The sequence below is a fragment of the Eubalaena glacialis genome, chromosome 8, assembly GCF_028564815.1.
Source record: "Eubalaena glacialis isolate mEubGla1 chromosome 8, mEubGla1.1.hap2.+ XY, whole genome shotgun sequence".
Taxonomy (NCBI): Eukaryota; Metazoa; Chordata; class Mammalia; order Artiodactyla; family Balaenidae; genus Eubalaena; species Eubalaena glacialis.
The window spans coordinates 69900564-69918421 of NC_083723.1; the positions used below are offsets into that span (position 1 = coordinate 69900564).

Genomic DNA, 17858 nt, shown 5'->3' on the forward strand with positions numbered 1-17858 from the left:
CTCCTATTAACTATTCAGTTGGCTAACTTCTAAAACAATACGCTAATGAAATGAATAGACAAAATTTACCTTATTTCCTTCTTCTTTAAATTGGGGATTAATTATTTTTACAAAAGAATAAAACAATTGACGAATTCTGGAATCTCCAATAAATGCAATATGTTTATCTACAAGGCAGTTCTTCGCTTCACTGAAATCAACAAAGACATCAATTAGAATAAGGAATATCGGCATACTGGCACTTTTCAAAGCACATCATTTGTGAAGAAAGTAGTACAGCATTATTACATACACAGTTATGTTGCTTTAGAAATAGGTGGCCAGGTTTGTTCAACCTACCAGTCCGTGTATGATCGACTAACTCTCAATAATAACAGCCCTCATCCTAATAAGTGTTTCAGATGTACTCTAACCATAGTAAGTGCTTTATATCCATTGTCTCAGAATAACTCCATGAGGTAGCTATCCAAGTCCCAAACCAAGAGTCCTTCATTCACGGGCTATTGCCCTGGGCCTGGTTATCGCTCACCTGAGATAAAGCAGATTGGTCCAAAGCTTTCCCTAATGCTTTAGAGCGAGAATATTCCTTTGGACTCACTCCCAACTCCTACCCTGTCAGCAATTCTCTACCATCACATAGAGAAGTACCATCTATCACTTTCCCTGATTCACCAACACTTTTCTACCAGATATTAAGACCCATCTTAGAAAAGAAAACAAACAACAAAATGAAGAAACTACCTGATTTTGTACTTATGCATCATACAGCTGTGAGGTTGCCAAACTTTCTCTCCAAGAAATCTGCCACTTGAGAGAAGGTATTCACATGAATCATTTCCTATAGTAATTAAACACAATAATGTTGTAAACAATAGTTAAATTCTTGTATGTTGGTTATTTGATCCCATTTAAGCCTTTGAGATGAGGGGGTACAGAGTTTTCTATACTTCACTATACCTTCTAGGTACATATCACTCATCCATGAGAAGCAAATATTAATATCTTAATATTCAAGAGGATAAGAGCCACTAATGACAGATACTTTACCTAGAAAATACTTCATCCCCAATGCTACATTCACTGCTTTGGTAGTTCCTTCTGCTTCAGGTTTTCCTTCCAAGGACATCACCTTGCCTCAAACTAGCCTTTATATCTGTTTATCACTCCTACTTCTAGTTGGGAAAGAAAAGTTTAAGGGATAAAAGAGAAGACTTTGGAAATGACTTCCTATTCGACTATTATAGTACTCAGTGCATCAGCATACCTGGAAACCTAGTAAATACTGAAGTATTTTATAAATCTACTCCCTAATTTTCACAGCTTCCCTGGAAGTGGGGTATCCCTATTCTGTAAATGTGCAAAGGAAGACTTATGCAAGAACTTCTGAAAAAGCTTAATAAAATTTCATCCTTTTGCAATCTCACAAAGATAAGACTTAAAACTATGTTAGTCAAATGGTGGCTGAAGATACACATGATCAGTATCAGTAATGAATGCTGTTGTTAATAGTTAGCCCCTCCACTTCTCTCGATTGTCTCTTGCCTCCGTTAGGATGACCAGCCAACTCCTCCCAGTGTGGTTGGGACTGCCACAGTTTTAACAGAAAATTCCACATCTGCAAAACCCCTCAGTCCTGTGTAAACTGGGACAGATGGTTACCCTGCTTCCTTTGGCCATTTTACCGTACATTAGCTTAATGTACATGGTCAATGTACGTGGTTAAAAAGGGGATTGGAGACATTAAAAAAGTTCAAATATGTCAAATGGATGAGGGAAAAAAGAAATGTGTACATTAACTGTGGGGTTATGATAAAATACATGTGTTTTTAAATTTGATCTCTAGTTCTTTATTAACAGTCAACAGCGATCTCTATTTGTTTTACAAATAGTTAAGGTCAGGATAGGGCATCTGGTAAAAAGAATACTACAGAACAAAATGGTGGGGATAGGGAAGACCCAAAGATTTTTAAAGTAGAGGAACACATCTCTTTTCTCAATCCAGTTATCCATTTATCTGGTCAACATACAGATAACGGTGATAAAAATACAAGACATGTATGCATAAATAATGAAAGTGTTGATACCACAGTGTCATAAATTCTAAAACAGAACACGAAGGAAAAGTGAAAATACTGCATTATTCTGTTGGTGAAAAACTGGATAAGGAAAGTAGAATACCAATTATTACATTTTTGCAGTTACATATGTAGCCTGAGCAGTTTTTTCTGTATTTGAAAGATTTTTTAATAACATCTAAGGAAACTATAAATAATCAGTTCTTAATTCTTTCCAATTATTAAAAACTAATTCTAGTTCTAAAAAATTACGCTATATAAACAATCAAGGAGTAAAAAAAAAAGGACTAAAGGAACACACAATTATTTCCTAAAAACAGCACTCCTGCTGCATTCTTTTATAATGGCCATATAGTAAAATCCTATTAAAAATCTAGTACATGTTTAAAATTAGGATGAAAATTCCATATTTATAGCACTTCTACCTCTTTAAATACATCTATTAAACCAAGTGAAAAGTTAGTAACCCATCTATTTTCTAAAAAAGTTATAAGAAGTTGTAAATAACTGGTATTAATTCTGTGAAGTTTTTCTTCCTTTTCTTTCTTCTTTATCCCTTCCTTTTTGTTGTTGTTGTTGTTGTTGTTACTTGATTTTTGTTTCTTAATAGAAGCCTAAACAGGAACACACCTTGATCAGTCTTCAGTGTGTGGGGCTATGCTCTTTGTTAACCATGTCTATGGGTTATCAATATGGTTTTGTGGAGACTGAAGTACCATACCAACGTCTTAAAATAACCAATTTTCTCCACCAGAAAATGTGTTTTAAAATGCCAAACTCTTCCTCCTCTTTTCAATATTACTACTCAGACATTATTTTTCAGTAGTTCAGCTAGTAGAAAACAAAAGAACTCTAATCTCAAGAACCCACATTAGAAAAACCTCATAGCAAAACAGATTTGAAGTTGTCACTAACCAAAAGACACTATAAACACAGTATTGTAGAGACTACTGGTCTTTCCAGGGAAGAAATTCTTAACCTGGTAATGAATGCTAGTTAATGGTGACTCTTCATAATATATTTTATGATGCAAATTTAAAAAAAAAAATCCTTGTATCTGAAATTAATAGTCTCTGTATCACATCAGTTAAGGTCCATTCAAAAGCCAGAAACTACACCAGCTATTTTAATAGAGAGAATGTTAATATGACGAATTGTTAGGAAAGTAAAAGAATTGCTAATTAGATAACTGACAAGGCAAGAGGAGACTGGCTTTTATATATTTGTCAGCAAAATAATGAAAGTAGTATTAATAATAAATACTATTATAATCTGATTTAAAAAAATTAACCGGATCTAAAAAAGAAAACTCCATAAAATTCTATACTCTAAAACTAGTTCTCTTTTCTTGGGAAGGAAATATTTTTAAAATCAAATCACTAAATGTAAATCTAAATGTTAAAATAAGTTAATGTGCCACATTTTTTAATGTATACTAACTACATGTAAACATCTGCTGGCACATTATTTTCCTTTCAAAATTTACCCAGAAGAACCCCAAACAAAAGAAAACAAAAAAACCGCAGTCATTATTTTCAGTTGCTTCATATAATTTTGATAGCTACTTTAATACAGCCAGCGTGAAATGAAAGTTGCCAAGTGCTCAGATAAATCAAGCTAGGAACACAATTAAAAAAAAAAACAAGCAACTAAAGGGACAGAATTATCTACTTCAGCTATCTCCAATACAAAGATTATCTAGATGAATAGCTGTCTCCTCTTCATTCTGTTATCTTAAGCATAAGCATTCTGGTTTGTCAATCTAAAGTCTCAGGTTTTCATGCATGATTTTTCTATAATAGAAAAATACTAAGAGCAAACAAAATAAGTAAAAAGACAAACAAGTTTAAAAAAACCTGAAAAACAAAATAGAACAACTAAAGAAAACATCTGATGTGCTAAATAAACCGTAGCTTTTATTTTCCTTTGAATAGAATACCTCTGGCACATTGAAACTTTAGACTTAATCATCCTGCCAAGGCTGTGCGTTTCTTACTATCCACCATGAAAATACCAGATCATAGAGTTTACAATATGATCTGCAGAATATTTTATTTGCCCAAAATTCAGCAAGTTATACTTTCGTCTGTGCTGAAAAATCACAATTTACATTTTTCTTTAGATAAGCTAGGAGTGCCTCATTACAAGTGGTGTCATGTAGATCAGGATCTTTCTAGCAGTCAAAGAAAGAAAAGGCTGAGAGACCTAGAGCTGCTTCTTTCCTGCTTTAACTTCTGAAGTTTTGAACTTATTTTTCTCCAAAACATGCAATAATATTTAACATTTGCATTTAATATGCCTAGTGATAGAAAGGAATTAGATTTCAACAAAATTAAGACGTTTGAAGCAGGTTAACTTTATCAATTAAAAAATTTAAATTTATCCAGGTTGGAACTACCCTTAAGGCACAGATACTGGCTTCTTGTCACAGAAATGATGTTTTTAGTCTGTAATCACAGTATTAATGGACATTTTGTGATTCAGTAATGTTAAAATTTAGAAAAAATAAAATTAAAAGAATATTTTTTAAAAGGTCATTCTATTATATTTTGTGAAAATAATATTAAGAATGCAAAACCCCCCCACAAAACTCTACCTTCTAAAGTTGAGATCAGAACATGCTATTAGAACACGAAATTAAATTAAAACCAAAAGAATGAAATGCAAGGAGGAAAAGAGAAGGAAATAAGGACTTTGAAAATCTATTTATTCAATAATTGTTTATGGAGTTCCTACTGTGTGTTAAGCTCTGATGATTTAAAAGATGAATAAAATACCCTTGGAAGCTCAAAGTTTGTGCGGGGCTGTCAGATACAAATTATTATAATACAAAATGATAAGTATGTACTAGTTACTGTAGAAACACTGAATTCCTAATTCCTACTTCTGTGCTGGTGACATCCGAACCAGGACTTGAAAGAAAAATCTGTACTTTCTTTCAAGGAGAGAGACAGGTCATTGCAGGCAGAGAAAATCAGATATCTGTGAGATATGCAAAAGGGCAAAGCATATTTGGACTGTGAGCCTGGAGTTTAGGAAGAAGGAAAAAAGATAAACATAGGTAATAAAAAGTAAGCTTTACACACGCAACTTTTAGAAAATCACCATTTACTGGAAAAAGAATAAGAAAACTCTTGGCTGGCACTCTAAGGCTGAATTGGTATTTTTAAATGGTTTAACCCATGTCCCGCTGGAAAATGCTTTCTCACTCCACCTTTTATACATCACCACTGTCTAAGAGGCTCTGAGAAAGGCAGAATATAACATAATGGCATGACGCAGACTAACTGGGTTTTAAATCCTAGCTCAGTTAGACTAACTGTGTATCTTTAGGCAACTTAACCTCTCACGCCTCATTTTTAAAATGTAAATAATACTGTAATTCGCTTAATCTAAGACCACTGATTATAAAATACACCATTATTTTATAGAACAGTAGGAAAAAATGTTATCAATTAAACTTTGACATGCAATCAAAGTTTTAAAAACTCATCTTGATTACAGAGATATTAAAAATGGTGGGGGAAAGCAGAGGGGAGGATGAAATCTGGTAATTGTATCTACCTCATAGACTGGTTGTAAAGACAAAATGAGTTAAAAGATGTAAAACCTTTAGTAGAAGAGCACCTGGCATATAATAAGTGCTCAATGATAGCATGTAGTTTTGCCAAGCCTTACTTCCTATAGTGTGTAATGTTTTACTTTCTGGAGTTTGTAAAGCAAGAGATACTGAATATGTATATTCCAACTGCATTCACTCTACCTTGCCTGAGGCAAACTCATAAGCATGCATTGAAGATTTTAATATATAGCCTAAACCTCTATATCTAATATAAGGTCCTTTCTTATTCTAAAGATTTATGATACTGTGATTCAAGCATATGGTTATCCTTGTGTGAAAGGCACTGCATCTGACTCAGTTTCACACTGCCAAAGCATGAGGTTGGCTAAAAAGTTCCTGGTAAGATCGTTATTTCTCCCAAACAGTCTCTGGCTCAAGTTCTTGACATTCAGTATGGGCATGTACACACACCAGGTGTACTGCTTCACACTCAAGACACTAAAGCACCTACGAAAGCTGATGACTAGCTTCTGGAGGAGGCTTTATAAACAATCCCAGATTGCTACACTGACTCATAAGGTTCCATCTGACATTCTATTTTCCCTGCTGATGAGAGAACTTGAAAGGATGAAATATATAAATACAATAATTAGGGTCCAAGCTTATCAAAAGATAAAAGCACAGTTTTAAAAAGGGAGGTGAGGGGCACTAGATGTTTACATTTAGGACCATAGCATCACAGTTATAAAATTTATCTCCACTATCACATACATAAAATTGAGTTAGATTACTGTCATCTTATACCAAAATAGCATAAAATGATAGCGGTCAGAAAATTTTCTTTAAAATTACCACAAATTAATGCATCAAATTGCTAGCTTTATTTTGTATATGAAAGTGTTGGACTTCTGTTACAGCAACTGAAAATGAAGCAAAGTCTTGCCAGGTCATGTGGCGGTGATCTATAGGAGGCTGGAGGAGAAAGGCCAAAAGGGTATATATAATTTATCTTTTTCAATCGATTTAGTGTATTTCTATAAAGGGCTATTCATCCAGTACAGTACTAGAGTATAAGAATTTTAATTCTCAAGCATTGCAGAAACAAAACAGCAGAATTGATCAAAATGTCCTTCACTTTGAAAGATTCCCTAAAATGAGAAGCGAGTTCAGATTCCAGCGCCCCCTTTACTGGATATTTTGCCAAAGTAGGTGTGAAGTTAAACGGGAAATGCGTTAAATGCGCACCTATTACACATTACATCTTGACCAATTAATCTCACAATCACCAAGAGCTGTCCAGATAATGGCTTCGATAACACTAAGAGCCACAAATAAAAGATCCTATCGTTATTAATTTCCCTCAGCCTGTCAACCTCTAACCTAGTAGCATTTTTACAGAGAAAATGAAGAAAAAAAATCAAACAAGGACAAGTAAATGCCCCTTGATGACTGAAGAATAATTCTTTCTGAAACAAGGAGGTCCTATTTCCTTTTCGTCTTTACACCAATCTCAAAATCCACAGCGAAGACCTCCTCTCAAACTGCTTCCAACTTGTTTTCATTGCCCAACTCAACTCCTGTCAACCTGTAACTTCTTTTCAAATATCTGCCCCAGTGGCTTTACTTTGTAAAAAGTGTGCAACCAGAACGCTTTAAACGTTTCTGAATCACAAAGCCTGGGTGACACCTCCTCCACTTGGCCAAGAGCATCTTTTGCCAGCTGTCACCCCGGCGGCAAAGGAAAATGGGGCGGCCCGTGCCGCTGTCAAACAGCTTGGCCGCGCTGTTCCAGGGCAGAGGCCGGATAAAACAAAAGCTAAAGAGCTGAACCCCTAGGGCGCAGAATGGGCGACCCTACTTGGGGCGGAGGTGCCTCCTTGCAAGGCGGCCTTGGCCTTCACGCGCCCGGGGCTGGCCCCTGAGAGCCGCCTGCACGCCTCCTGCACGCGAGCCCTGGGCCGGGCGCGTCTCCCCCGGCGCAGCCCGCGCAGGAGCCGGGACCCCGGCAGCCCCTGGGCCAAGCCCGGGTAAGCGTCCCCGACCCCAGCGCAGGCTGCTCGGAGGGCGCAGGACCATGGGTTCTCGACCCGTGGCCGCCTGTACTGGGGTCCGCTCGGTCGGTCGGGGTCGCCTGGCTCGCCGCCCGGGCCACCTGGGGGCACTTCCTCCCCCGCGGGCTGGGCGCGCCGGCGGGCGGCCGCGTGAGCGTGGGCGTGTGTCGGGCGAGGGGGGCTGCCTCCAGCCTCCGCGTCGCCTCCTCCCCCAGCCGGCCCGGGCAGGGGGAGGGCCCGCTCACCTCGGTAGCGGCGGGAGGCGAGGTGGCACAGTGCGAGCAGCAGCACGGCCACCAGCGCCAGCACCTTGGCGCTCCTCACGCTGAAGTAGTGGTTGATCTCCCGCTTGCCCAGGTTGTAGGCCAGAGCCGCCATCTTGGTTCCTCCATGACAACAGCGCGCGGCGGAGCGGTGAAGGGGCGCCGCACAGGGGCAGCACTGGAGCTGCCGCCGCCGCAGCCAGGCGAGGAGCCGCCGCCAGCCCCCGCGGCCGCCACCCGCGCCGCCCGCCGGGGAGCCTGACCCCGCGGTGCCCCCGGCCTCTGCCTGCCCCTCCTCGGCCGCGACCGCCTCAGCGGCCTCCCCCAAGCCCCGCCGCCGCTGCTCCGCCGTGCCGTTTCCCCAGGCGCCCTGGACGCCTGTCTCCTCCCCTTCCTCCTCCTCCCCTTTAGCCTCCTGTCTTAATAGCGGCTGCGCCTGCGAGGGGGGTCCGGATGCCCGGTGCTGCGGGGTCAGGGGCCCCAGACGGCCCTCCGGGGTCACCGGGTCACGGGCGGCGGCGGTGGCGGCATGTGAGGCGAGGAGAGCAGGGTTCCACCCCGACCCGAGCGCGAGCCTGGGGCTTCAATTAGCTTACTGGCCGCTACCTGAGCCCAGGTGGGAGCAATAGAAGTACTGTTCCGGAAGAAAAGTACACTTCACTCCACTCCCTCCTTCCGCAACACACCTTTTCGTGAGCTTTCTACTCCCCGAACCTGCCCAGCAGAATGCGAAGGCCACCCCAATGTCACCGGAGCTTATCGTCAGGCTATCTGGTCAGTCTGGCTGCCCCCCGATGCTTGCCAGGTGTAGAGACTGCTGGTAGCCTTAGCACCCAACCCACGGGTAAGACCAGTCTTAGCTCTTAACTCGTTGCTTTGAAGCCCATTTCTCTTGCAACTTGAAAAAAGTCCTCGGTTTGCCCAGTTCCAGTGGGTGAAACTCTACCAAAGTACAGAGTAGAAGGTACAAAGAGTACAGAGTAGAAGCTTAGCTTAGTGTAGGTGTTGGTGAGAAAAGAGCCCCACTCTTAATTTTTATTTACACAAGGGTTGGCTAGGATGGGCCAAACATGAAAAAGCGTCTCAGGATAGTCATTCCTGCTCCCGAAGTTCGTTAATGTTGCGTGGTTATCAAAACAGGGAGCACTCCTTTGCCTTGGTTAAGAGCTTGTTATTCCCCCATGTTTTGTTTTCTCCTTTTGGTTTCACCTTTGCTGCCTTCCAGGTGGGAATGGTTATTTACATTGCTTCCCTTTCTACTTGCCTTGTTTAGAGTGAGTTATTGATTAGTTAGGGTGTTTTCAGGTGTTCTTTGCAACTTTCCCATTTAGCCATTCCTGAACTTGTGTTTATAGGCCCCTCTTAAAATGATGGAATGTTAGATATGAAGGGACTGTACAGATCTTGTCATCCCAATTCTTTTCATCCAGGGACTCTTTTTATTATGTTTTTATCCATGGACCCCATATCTTGAAAGATTTTGTCACTTAAATGAAATCACATACATCACTGTCATGGATGTAATGCTAATAAGCAATAAAGCTAAATAAGTGTACAAACACTAGGCACTGTTCCCTGGAAATGGTCGCTTAATTTTGGCTGTCATTCTTCTGATCCAAGGTTCCACATGCTGGAAGAATTAAATCTGATATTGTAAAAAACAGATAAATAACTCTGCTAACAGTATATGGTCTACCAATCACATCCTAGAAATTTCTATGATGTCATCAACAGCAAATTAGAATTTCTGATCAGCGTACGATAACCAATGTTAGCCTGCAGGGTTGATTTAATGCCTGCCAAAAGTAAAGAAACTTGACATTTTATTTAATTGCAATTTCCAGAAGGCTTTCTGAAATGTTGTAAATAGCTTGTGGACCTCTTTCCTTCCCACTAGTTTAAAGCTAATCCCTCTCCTCTGCTCTGAATCTCTTTCTGTCCCCCTTTCTTGGGGGTGTTGATGACTCCATCAGTTATCCCTATGTCAATCATCCTCTCTCTGTGTCTTCTTTAAACTTTCCCTTCCTCTTGGATGTTTCCCTTCCACCAATAATTTTATCTTGTTAGTGAAGCTCATCCATGGACTGTGTTTCTGTGTGTTTACCTCTCCATCTCTTTCCTTCTCTGACAAGTTCTAGAAAGAATAGTGTTGTCTTTTCAGCCTTCACTTGCTCCACTTCCATTCTCCCTTCTAAATAACTCTCAAATATGTTGCCTCCTCTCCATTCCCTTGTTGTTGTCTTGGTGAAGGCATGATTTCTTGCCTGAATTTTTTATCCCTTAAACTCATCTTCCTCATGTTTGGCTCAAAAATTCAATCTTACAGCTCCTTGCCATTCTCTAACCAGACGGAACTTTCTTAAACTCAAATATGATGATGCTAAAAACTAGTTAGTGGCTCCATGTTTATTTGTCTATCCCTAAACCGTCCAGAATGTTAACTAATGCTCAGCAGGTTACGTCAACCCTAATAATCTGATAAAAAGAGAAACCATTTGATAGGAACTCTTTCAACCATGCATTACTTAAAACAAAACAAGCAAACAAAAAAACCTGACTACACTTTATTCCTTCCCTTCTTCTTTTTCTTTTTTAACCAAACATCTATTTCCTATTGTACCACAGGAGGTCATGGGGATAAAGAAGACAGGAAAAAGGACTGAAAAGGACCAGCCAGCACAATAGGAGGAGCACAGTTTTGAGGTGAGAATCTTTTGGTATAAACTGTTCCTGCTCCACTGTGTCCATTTCATTACTGTTTATACTGATGGGATTTTAAAATTTGGGTATAATTGACATATAATATTACATTAATTTCAGGTGTACAATGTGATTTGATATTTGTATATATTGCAAAACGATCATCACAGTAACTAGTTAACATTGGTCACCATGCATACATACCTAGTTACAGAATTTTTTTTCTTATGATGAGAACTTTAAAAATCTACTCTCTTAGCAGCTTTTGAATAAGCAATACGGTATAATTAACTATAGTTCCTTTCTGGCTTGAAAAATTCTTCCTCTTCTTTCCCAAAGCTATCTCTTTCATCTGTGTCCTTGATTGTGTCAATAAAATTTCATTTGAGAACCTGGTATCATAAGTTTCCCTTCTTTATTTCTACCTTCAATTTCTCCCTCTTCACTGTTTGCCCAACACGTAAGCTCAAATGCTTCCTATTTAAAGCACCTTCCTTAATTCACCACACAATCTGTCTTCTTTAACTATCAGACTTCTTGGAGGAACAGTCTATGGTTACTGTTCCGATTTTTTTTGTTTTTTTGATTACTTATTGCTTCTTTAAATACTTGAAAACTGACTTCTGCTCCTATTCCGTTACCTAAACCACTGTTTCAAATGTCAACCACATCCTAAATTACCATATCCAATGTCTTTATCTTAGCTTTATCCTTCTTGACTGTGCAGCATTGTTGAAATATTTGCTTTCTTAAAATCTTCTCTTTTGACTTCCATACCACTACACCCTCTGGCTCTCTGTTTTTCTTTCCCATGCATCTCCAAGAAGAGTCCTCTTGCTTTTTCAAACCCTTATATGAAAGTGTTTGCCTGCTTTTCTTCTTGGGAAACCTACACTACAGCTATCACACTGCATCCATGCATGTAACCTGGATTCCTCTTATGTGCTCCAGACCTCTTTCACGTACCTCAGAAACTGCTTCTTTGAGTGTCTCATGGTACCTCACACTCAGTGTGTTGGAAACCAGTTTTATTTTCCTTCCAAAACCATTCATCTTGTTATGTTTACCATTTCATTCCTTGCCACCACTATCCTTCAAGTCATTTCTGCTACTCTGACTCATCTTCTTTCTCCTCTGCCATATCTAAAGTATGGGTTTCAGTGGGGAGCTGTGTTCATAAGGTAAGCCAGTGAATAGTGAGAACAAATTACCAAAGCTTCTATTTATAGTTAATTCCTGTTAAAAAATGATTAAAGAAGACATTTTAGGTGATACAAACTTATTTAACACTTCATGAAGTGGATAGTCTCCTTTCAGAGAACAGTAAAATGGGGTGGAAGCTTTTATAGGGTAAAGAATAAAGAACAAGGAAGAGAAAAATAGAAAATATCTGGTTGGCTGGGGCCACATAGTCAACCTTGTTTGGGATGAGAAGAAACAAGGAAATAAGGATAGAGCGTAGAGTTGGCTTGCTGTTTGGGGGTTGGCTGACTGGATATACTGCATTTCTGCTCAAGCAGAGCATTTATAGAGATATGAAAGTTTTCTAAGTTTTGGTTTGCTGACATGGCATGGCTAAGCAGGAGCAGATCCATCGTGAGCCCAGCAAGTTATTTCAGCATTCCTAGATACAATAAAATAAGGCTTCATTAATATTTAATATAAGGACTTCCCCTGGTACTCTGAGTTGGTCTATATGTAGAGTCATGTCAAGTGCACTTGAAGAGGAATTCTGAGGGGAGAGTGGGAATTCACACATGGGGGACAGAGATGGACAAGAGCTCCCTTATTTGTTGACTCTCAGCATACTGTGCCTGTGAGCCTATCAAATGGATTCACAGATTGTATTATCTACTCTTACTCCAACTCACAAAATGGAAAGTGGCTTTAAAAATCCCCATGGGAATGTGAATTGAAGATGATTCTAACCATGTAAGCACTATCAAACAAGAAGAATATCCAGCATGGAATCTTCTCCTAATATAAACTCTTCATCAGCTGCATTACATGGTTAAAAAAAAGAAGTATGTGTGTATATCATAATATATACCTGACACAGATTATATACAGAGTATATAACATACAAATATCAACCTGACATATACATATATGAACAACTTAAATCTGTAATAAATCAGGAAAAATTATGAAATTATCAAGATTATTTGAAATAAGAATTTACATCCACTCGTAAACCATGGATCTTGCTTGTAAGTGTATGGTGCTTTGAGATGAGAGTTACGACAGATACGAAGCCATCAAAATTAACAAGCCATTTATAAATTAAGCATCTGAACATGAATTAAACCTCTCTCTCTTTGAGAGAAAAAAAATTTGTGAATATGTATGACTGTTTCAGATTACATGGATTAGTTCATTGGTAGAGCAGTGCATATTTTATAACTAAATAAATATGCTCTAATTTTTAACTGATATGAGTGCACAGTCAAAAGCCTAGAATCACTTAGTGAATAACTGTATTCTGTTCGTTAACTCTTTCCTCAAAACTCTTTCCTTCTGCCCAGAATGCTCTGGTTTAGACTCCAACCTGATCATTGCAACACATTTCTACTGGCCTCCTTACCTTTAATTTCTCACTTTTTCAATCCCTTTTTAACCAATTGCCTCTAGAATTATTTGTCTAAGGCTTATATTTGATCTTGTCATTTCCCTGCTTGAAAACTTTGGTGGTCCTCTATTGCAACAAAATGAATTCCCAGCTTCTTAATACGTGTAAGGTTGTCTGTGATTTGGCCTAAATCTCCATTTCTTCTCTTTAGTTCTCATTTTATCCAACCATGCTAGAGTACAAGCCAGGAACATTATATATCTGTTGCTTTTTTCTTACTATTCCCTTAGCTTGAATACTTTCCCCCCTGTACCTCATATGCTACTTATTTAAAATCTTTCTTCTTTTTTTCCCCCTCCAGCCTTAATAAGGTATAATTGACAAATAAATTGTTTATAGTGTACAACGTGTTGATTTTTCACATATACCTATACTTTGTGAAATGGTTACCACCATCAGAAAAACTTTCTCCTTTAAAGACCTGCTACATTTTGCCTCTTCCATGAACTAAGCCCCATGGCTCCTTGTGGGAATGTAACTCTTTCCCTCCTCTGATTTGTCACAGTACTTTGTTTCTGTCTATGCTAAGTATGCCTTCAGCACAAGGCAGCACCCAATCAGAACAGATATCTTCCTTCCTTGTGCATATTGTGTGTATTGGGAAACTATCAGTTCTTTTGGGACATATCCCACTGTGCCTTGTAATCTACTCAGTTATTATGTTTATCTTCCTCTTCTTCATTTCTCTCCCTCCAGATTTTATGCATTGGGGCACAGGGAATTAATACTTTTTATATTATTTGTAGGGAAAACTTGTGAAAGACTTAGAAATAGACCAAGATATTATGGTTGTCTTCAGTGGGAAACTGGGCATTGTCCAGATTATCAGATTCTATAGGGTCTCTGAATCTTTTATTGTCTTTGAGTTATTTTACATTGCTGTAAGTTATATAATACTTATAGTAATGCAAATGATTCTTGTCCGTAGAAATGCAAATTGTATCTCATTGGGATTCAGTTGATTATTGCTCTATGGATACTGAGCAGTTGTGAAGTTTTACATTTGTTAAGCAAATTTATTTCACCATTCCCAATGCCCATATATATGTGATTCTTTGAATTCTCCTTTGAACCAATTGTAATATCTTTCTGGTTCCCTCATTAATTAATGAATTAAATAAAAGTTTTGACACATGTTCATTTTATATCTGTATGAAAGTCATGCCATATCCTCTTCTAAAAATTATCTTTTAATACATGAATATGCCTTGAACTGAATAAATATTAATATTTCTTAAGTTCAGATTGAAGATCATTTAATGAAAAACACTGGAGAAAATTGAGACACTTTTCTTCCTAGAAATTTTAAGATTGTGGGATAGAGAAATATTTTCCAAAGTGAATTTGGCTTGTTTGAACAAGTGAACAATTTCCTCTACAAGACTGAAAAAACTTGTTTTTATCACCATGAATTTGAATATTGGCCTTTGGATTTTTTGATCAAGTATACCCAAAACAAAACAAAACAAAAACAAAATATCTGATTTGTATGTACTCAAATGTCAAAAAAACTGATACAAAAGAGTAAGAAATTATAAAGTATTACTCAGTTATTTTATTACATGCTTTTAGTTTTTAGTTTAGTGTTTTTTTTTTTAATCTGGAAGATTTCTCCTTAAAACATGATACAGAAATCTCAGTAATCATTTGGAGTTGTATAAAGTAAAAGTTTATACACGATATTATAGTCTTCAGTATAAGAAACACATCCTGAATTCACAGTCTGTTCACACCTGTCCTTCTTGTCTTCAGATTGGGAAACACTTGGGAGTCAACCTTAGGTCTCCGGTCCTTTCTGTCTAAATTCTCTGCTTATCCAAATTGTATTCTGCTTCTCCCACCTTTTCAGCTTCTCTTCTGTCTCCTTTCCTTCTGCTACCAATTGTAGTTTTTCCCAAGTATCTGTACTTTTGAGAAAGCTCTTCACTCCCTACCCTCATTCACTTTACTGTTTGGAGAGAGGTGAAAGCAGAAGAGGTGGAAAAAAAAGTGGACAGATTAGAGACAGGTTTTAGTAATAAAATGGACAGAATATGCTGATGGAGTTGCATGTGGGAAGATAAGGGAGAAGGAGAATCAAGGGTGACTTCTGTTTCTGGCTTGAGCAATTGGTGGCTTCAGGGACCACTTACTGACATGGGAAAGACTGGAGTGGGGTAAGCTTGGGAAAGATTATCCTAACAGTTCTTCAGTTTCTTCTTGTTTACATCAAAATATGTTTAAAAATTAAAGCCCAGACAATCTAATACATACTAATTTTCACATGTGAAATTCTGCCCCACCCTGCCACCCTCAGTACCCTTTCTCCAGGACAGAAAAATGCATCTTCCACTTTATTCCCAAATTACACAGGTTTTTTTCAGGTGAAATCAACATTTCCTGTCAACAGTTAACAAAGGGGGGAAAGGGATAATAGTGTAGCAATTATTTTGCCCTGGGTCTTCCTCAAGGGCTGAAACAAATTCTCCTTTCTGTAGAATAGTTGTTTTAAATTAGCTGGAAATTCACAGTTCACAGCTTTTAAAAAATCCCTTAGGGAAGGCAAATATGAATATCTCCCATTGTTTCTAAGGTGAAGGATGTTAACCATTGATCAGATCAGAGTGGGGCAACTTGAAGGGGAGAAAAAATTCTAAATGACCTGTCTGGTTTCACACAGCCCTCTGGCCCAAATGGTACTGACATTTTCATTAAACAGGTTAAGGAAAACAATAGAGGTTAATTGACTTAGTGGTGTTTCAGCTGAAATGGCCAAAACTGCCCAAGGCCTCAGGTAAGTCTAATGTTGTTAGCAGCATCTTGGCCTTCCACTTTATACTCTGTCACCTTTGAACGATGGTAAACAAATTAGGATCGCTTTTTGTATAACACTGTGTAGCTCACAGGGATGTGTGAAAATGTATTAGGTAATGTCTGTAAAGCACTTTAAATGATTTATTCTTTAGCCAGTTTTTCCTGAGGGATACTTTGTCTCACACGCTTCTAATTGCCATCTAGCTAGATGATAAAGAGCAATCTTCAACTGAACACTTAGTGGGTTGCAGGAGATGACTCACAGATCTTTTACTCTATGCACACAGAACATACACTTACATTTCCCATCATGAAATTCTGCCTTTCTAACTAGCATATTTTTGGGGGGTGACATTTAGATATCATTTTCGGTTTGCAGAAGTGGCAGGTATAACTTTGTGGTCATTAGTAAAAAGTTTTTACTACGGGGGTAGAATAATGTAGTAAAAAAAAGTGTAGGCTTTGAAAGAACATTCGGGGTTTGACACCTGGATCCACCATTTACTAGCTAAATAATGTGGCAAATCGTTTCACCTGTTGAACTTCAGCTTTCTTACTTATAAAATGAGGATAATAAGATCTATCACTCAAGGTTGTTTTTATGACTAAATGAGTAATGTATAGTTTTTGACACTTAGGTGATGCTTAATAAAAGATTCTTTTTTCCTTCGGAGTTCACGGTCACTGGTAAATTCACCAGAAGTTTTCTTAAATTTCCTCTCTACTGGTTAACGTGTGTGTCATGGAGACTGGGTGTTTAATTAATAGAAAATAGCCAAGTCAAACATAGATACATTCCTTTAGATAATTAAATAATCCTTGGTTTAGTCTGTTAAACAATACTCTGGTATGATATTGAAATGTCCTGTCATCCACCTTTTGTCTTATTTACAAGTTTTAAATAATTTTGCTTAACAGTCCATTCTTTTGATGGTAAATACTCTCTAGAGATTTATTTATTTGTTTGTTTGTTTGTTTAAATTAAAAAAATTTTTGGCTGTGTTGGGTCTTTGTTGTGGTGCGTGGGTTTCTCATTGTGGTGGCTTCTCTTGTTGCGGAGCAGGGGCTCTAGGCGCACGGGCTTCAGTAGTTGTGGCTCGAAGGCTCTAGAGCGCAGGCTCAGTAGTTGTGGCGCACGGGCTTAGTTGCTCCACAGCATGTGGGATCTTCCTGGACCAGGGCTCGAACCCGTGTCTCCTGCATTGGCATGTGGATTCTTAACCACTGCGCCACCAGGGAAGCCCCTCTAGAGATTTATTTTTGATCACACACACAAAAGGCTGGTTTCATTATGCTTTGGAGTGATTGTTTACACAGTTCAGCAAAAGTTATTAACCGTCTGGGGATGCCTCCTTGAGCATTCAGTACTGAGCAACTGTAGAGCCCAAAGAATTAAATTCTGCTGAGTATTGTCATTAAGAAGTATAAGATTCAATAATTTAAAAGGATCTATTATTTTTTTCTATCCAAAGATTAGGAAGCGAAGTCCAAGAAAATCTATCCACCAGTATTTCATCTCATTTCTTATAGATTCTGGTGAACTCCTTTTCACTTCAAGTCCCCAATATGCTGAGGTTCCTGGCCAGCCAGTAAGTGATGTTGCTTTTGACCTGTGAGGCTTTAACCATAGAACAGGTACCAGGCTAGTTTTTTTAGGTGGGATTTGTAGGCATTGCTTTCACATATAAAATACAACACTTGCTTGTTAATGATGGGATTTCCTTATCTGATTAAATGTCATTTATTTTCAAATATGACTCCCAGGTGTAACCTTTTATGACGATG

The 17858-nt window shown here is 38.5% G+C and overlaps 1 protein-coding gene and 1 long non-coding RNA gene across 2 annotated transcripts in view; one reads left to right on the top strand and one right to left on the bottom strand.

Annotated features, from left to right (window-relative positions):
* Positions 1-8163, bottom strand: part of CASD1 (CAS1 domain containing 1) — a 68159-nt gene extending 59996 nt beyond the window's left edge. Inside the window, exons 1-3 of the mRNA XM_061197780.1 lie at positions 7934-8163; positions 742-838; positions 70-190 (exon numbers count right to left, since the gene is read on the bottom strand). Coding sequence (XP_061053763.1) covers positions 70-190; positions 742-838; positions 7934-8066 — 351 coding nt within the window. The 5' untranslated portion in view covers positions 8067-8163. The remainder of the gene's footprint in view (positions 1-69; positions 191-741; positions 839-7933) is intronic.
* A 423-nt stretch (positions 8164-8586) lies between these two features.
* Positions 8587-17858, top strand: part of LOC133096258 (uncharacterized) — a 34198-nt gene continuing 24926 nt past the window's right edge. The window contains exons 1-2 of the long non-coding RNA XR_009701760.1: positions 8587-8795; positions 10577-10654. This is a non-coding gene — a long non-coding RNA (uncharacterized LOC133096258). The remainder of the gene's footprint in view (positions 8796-10576; positions 10655-17858) is intronic.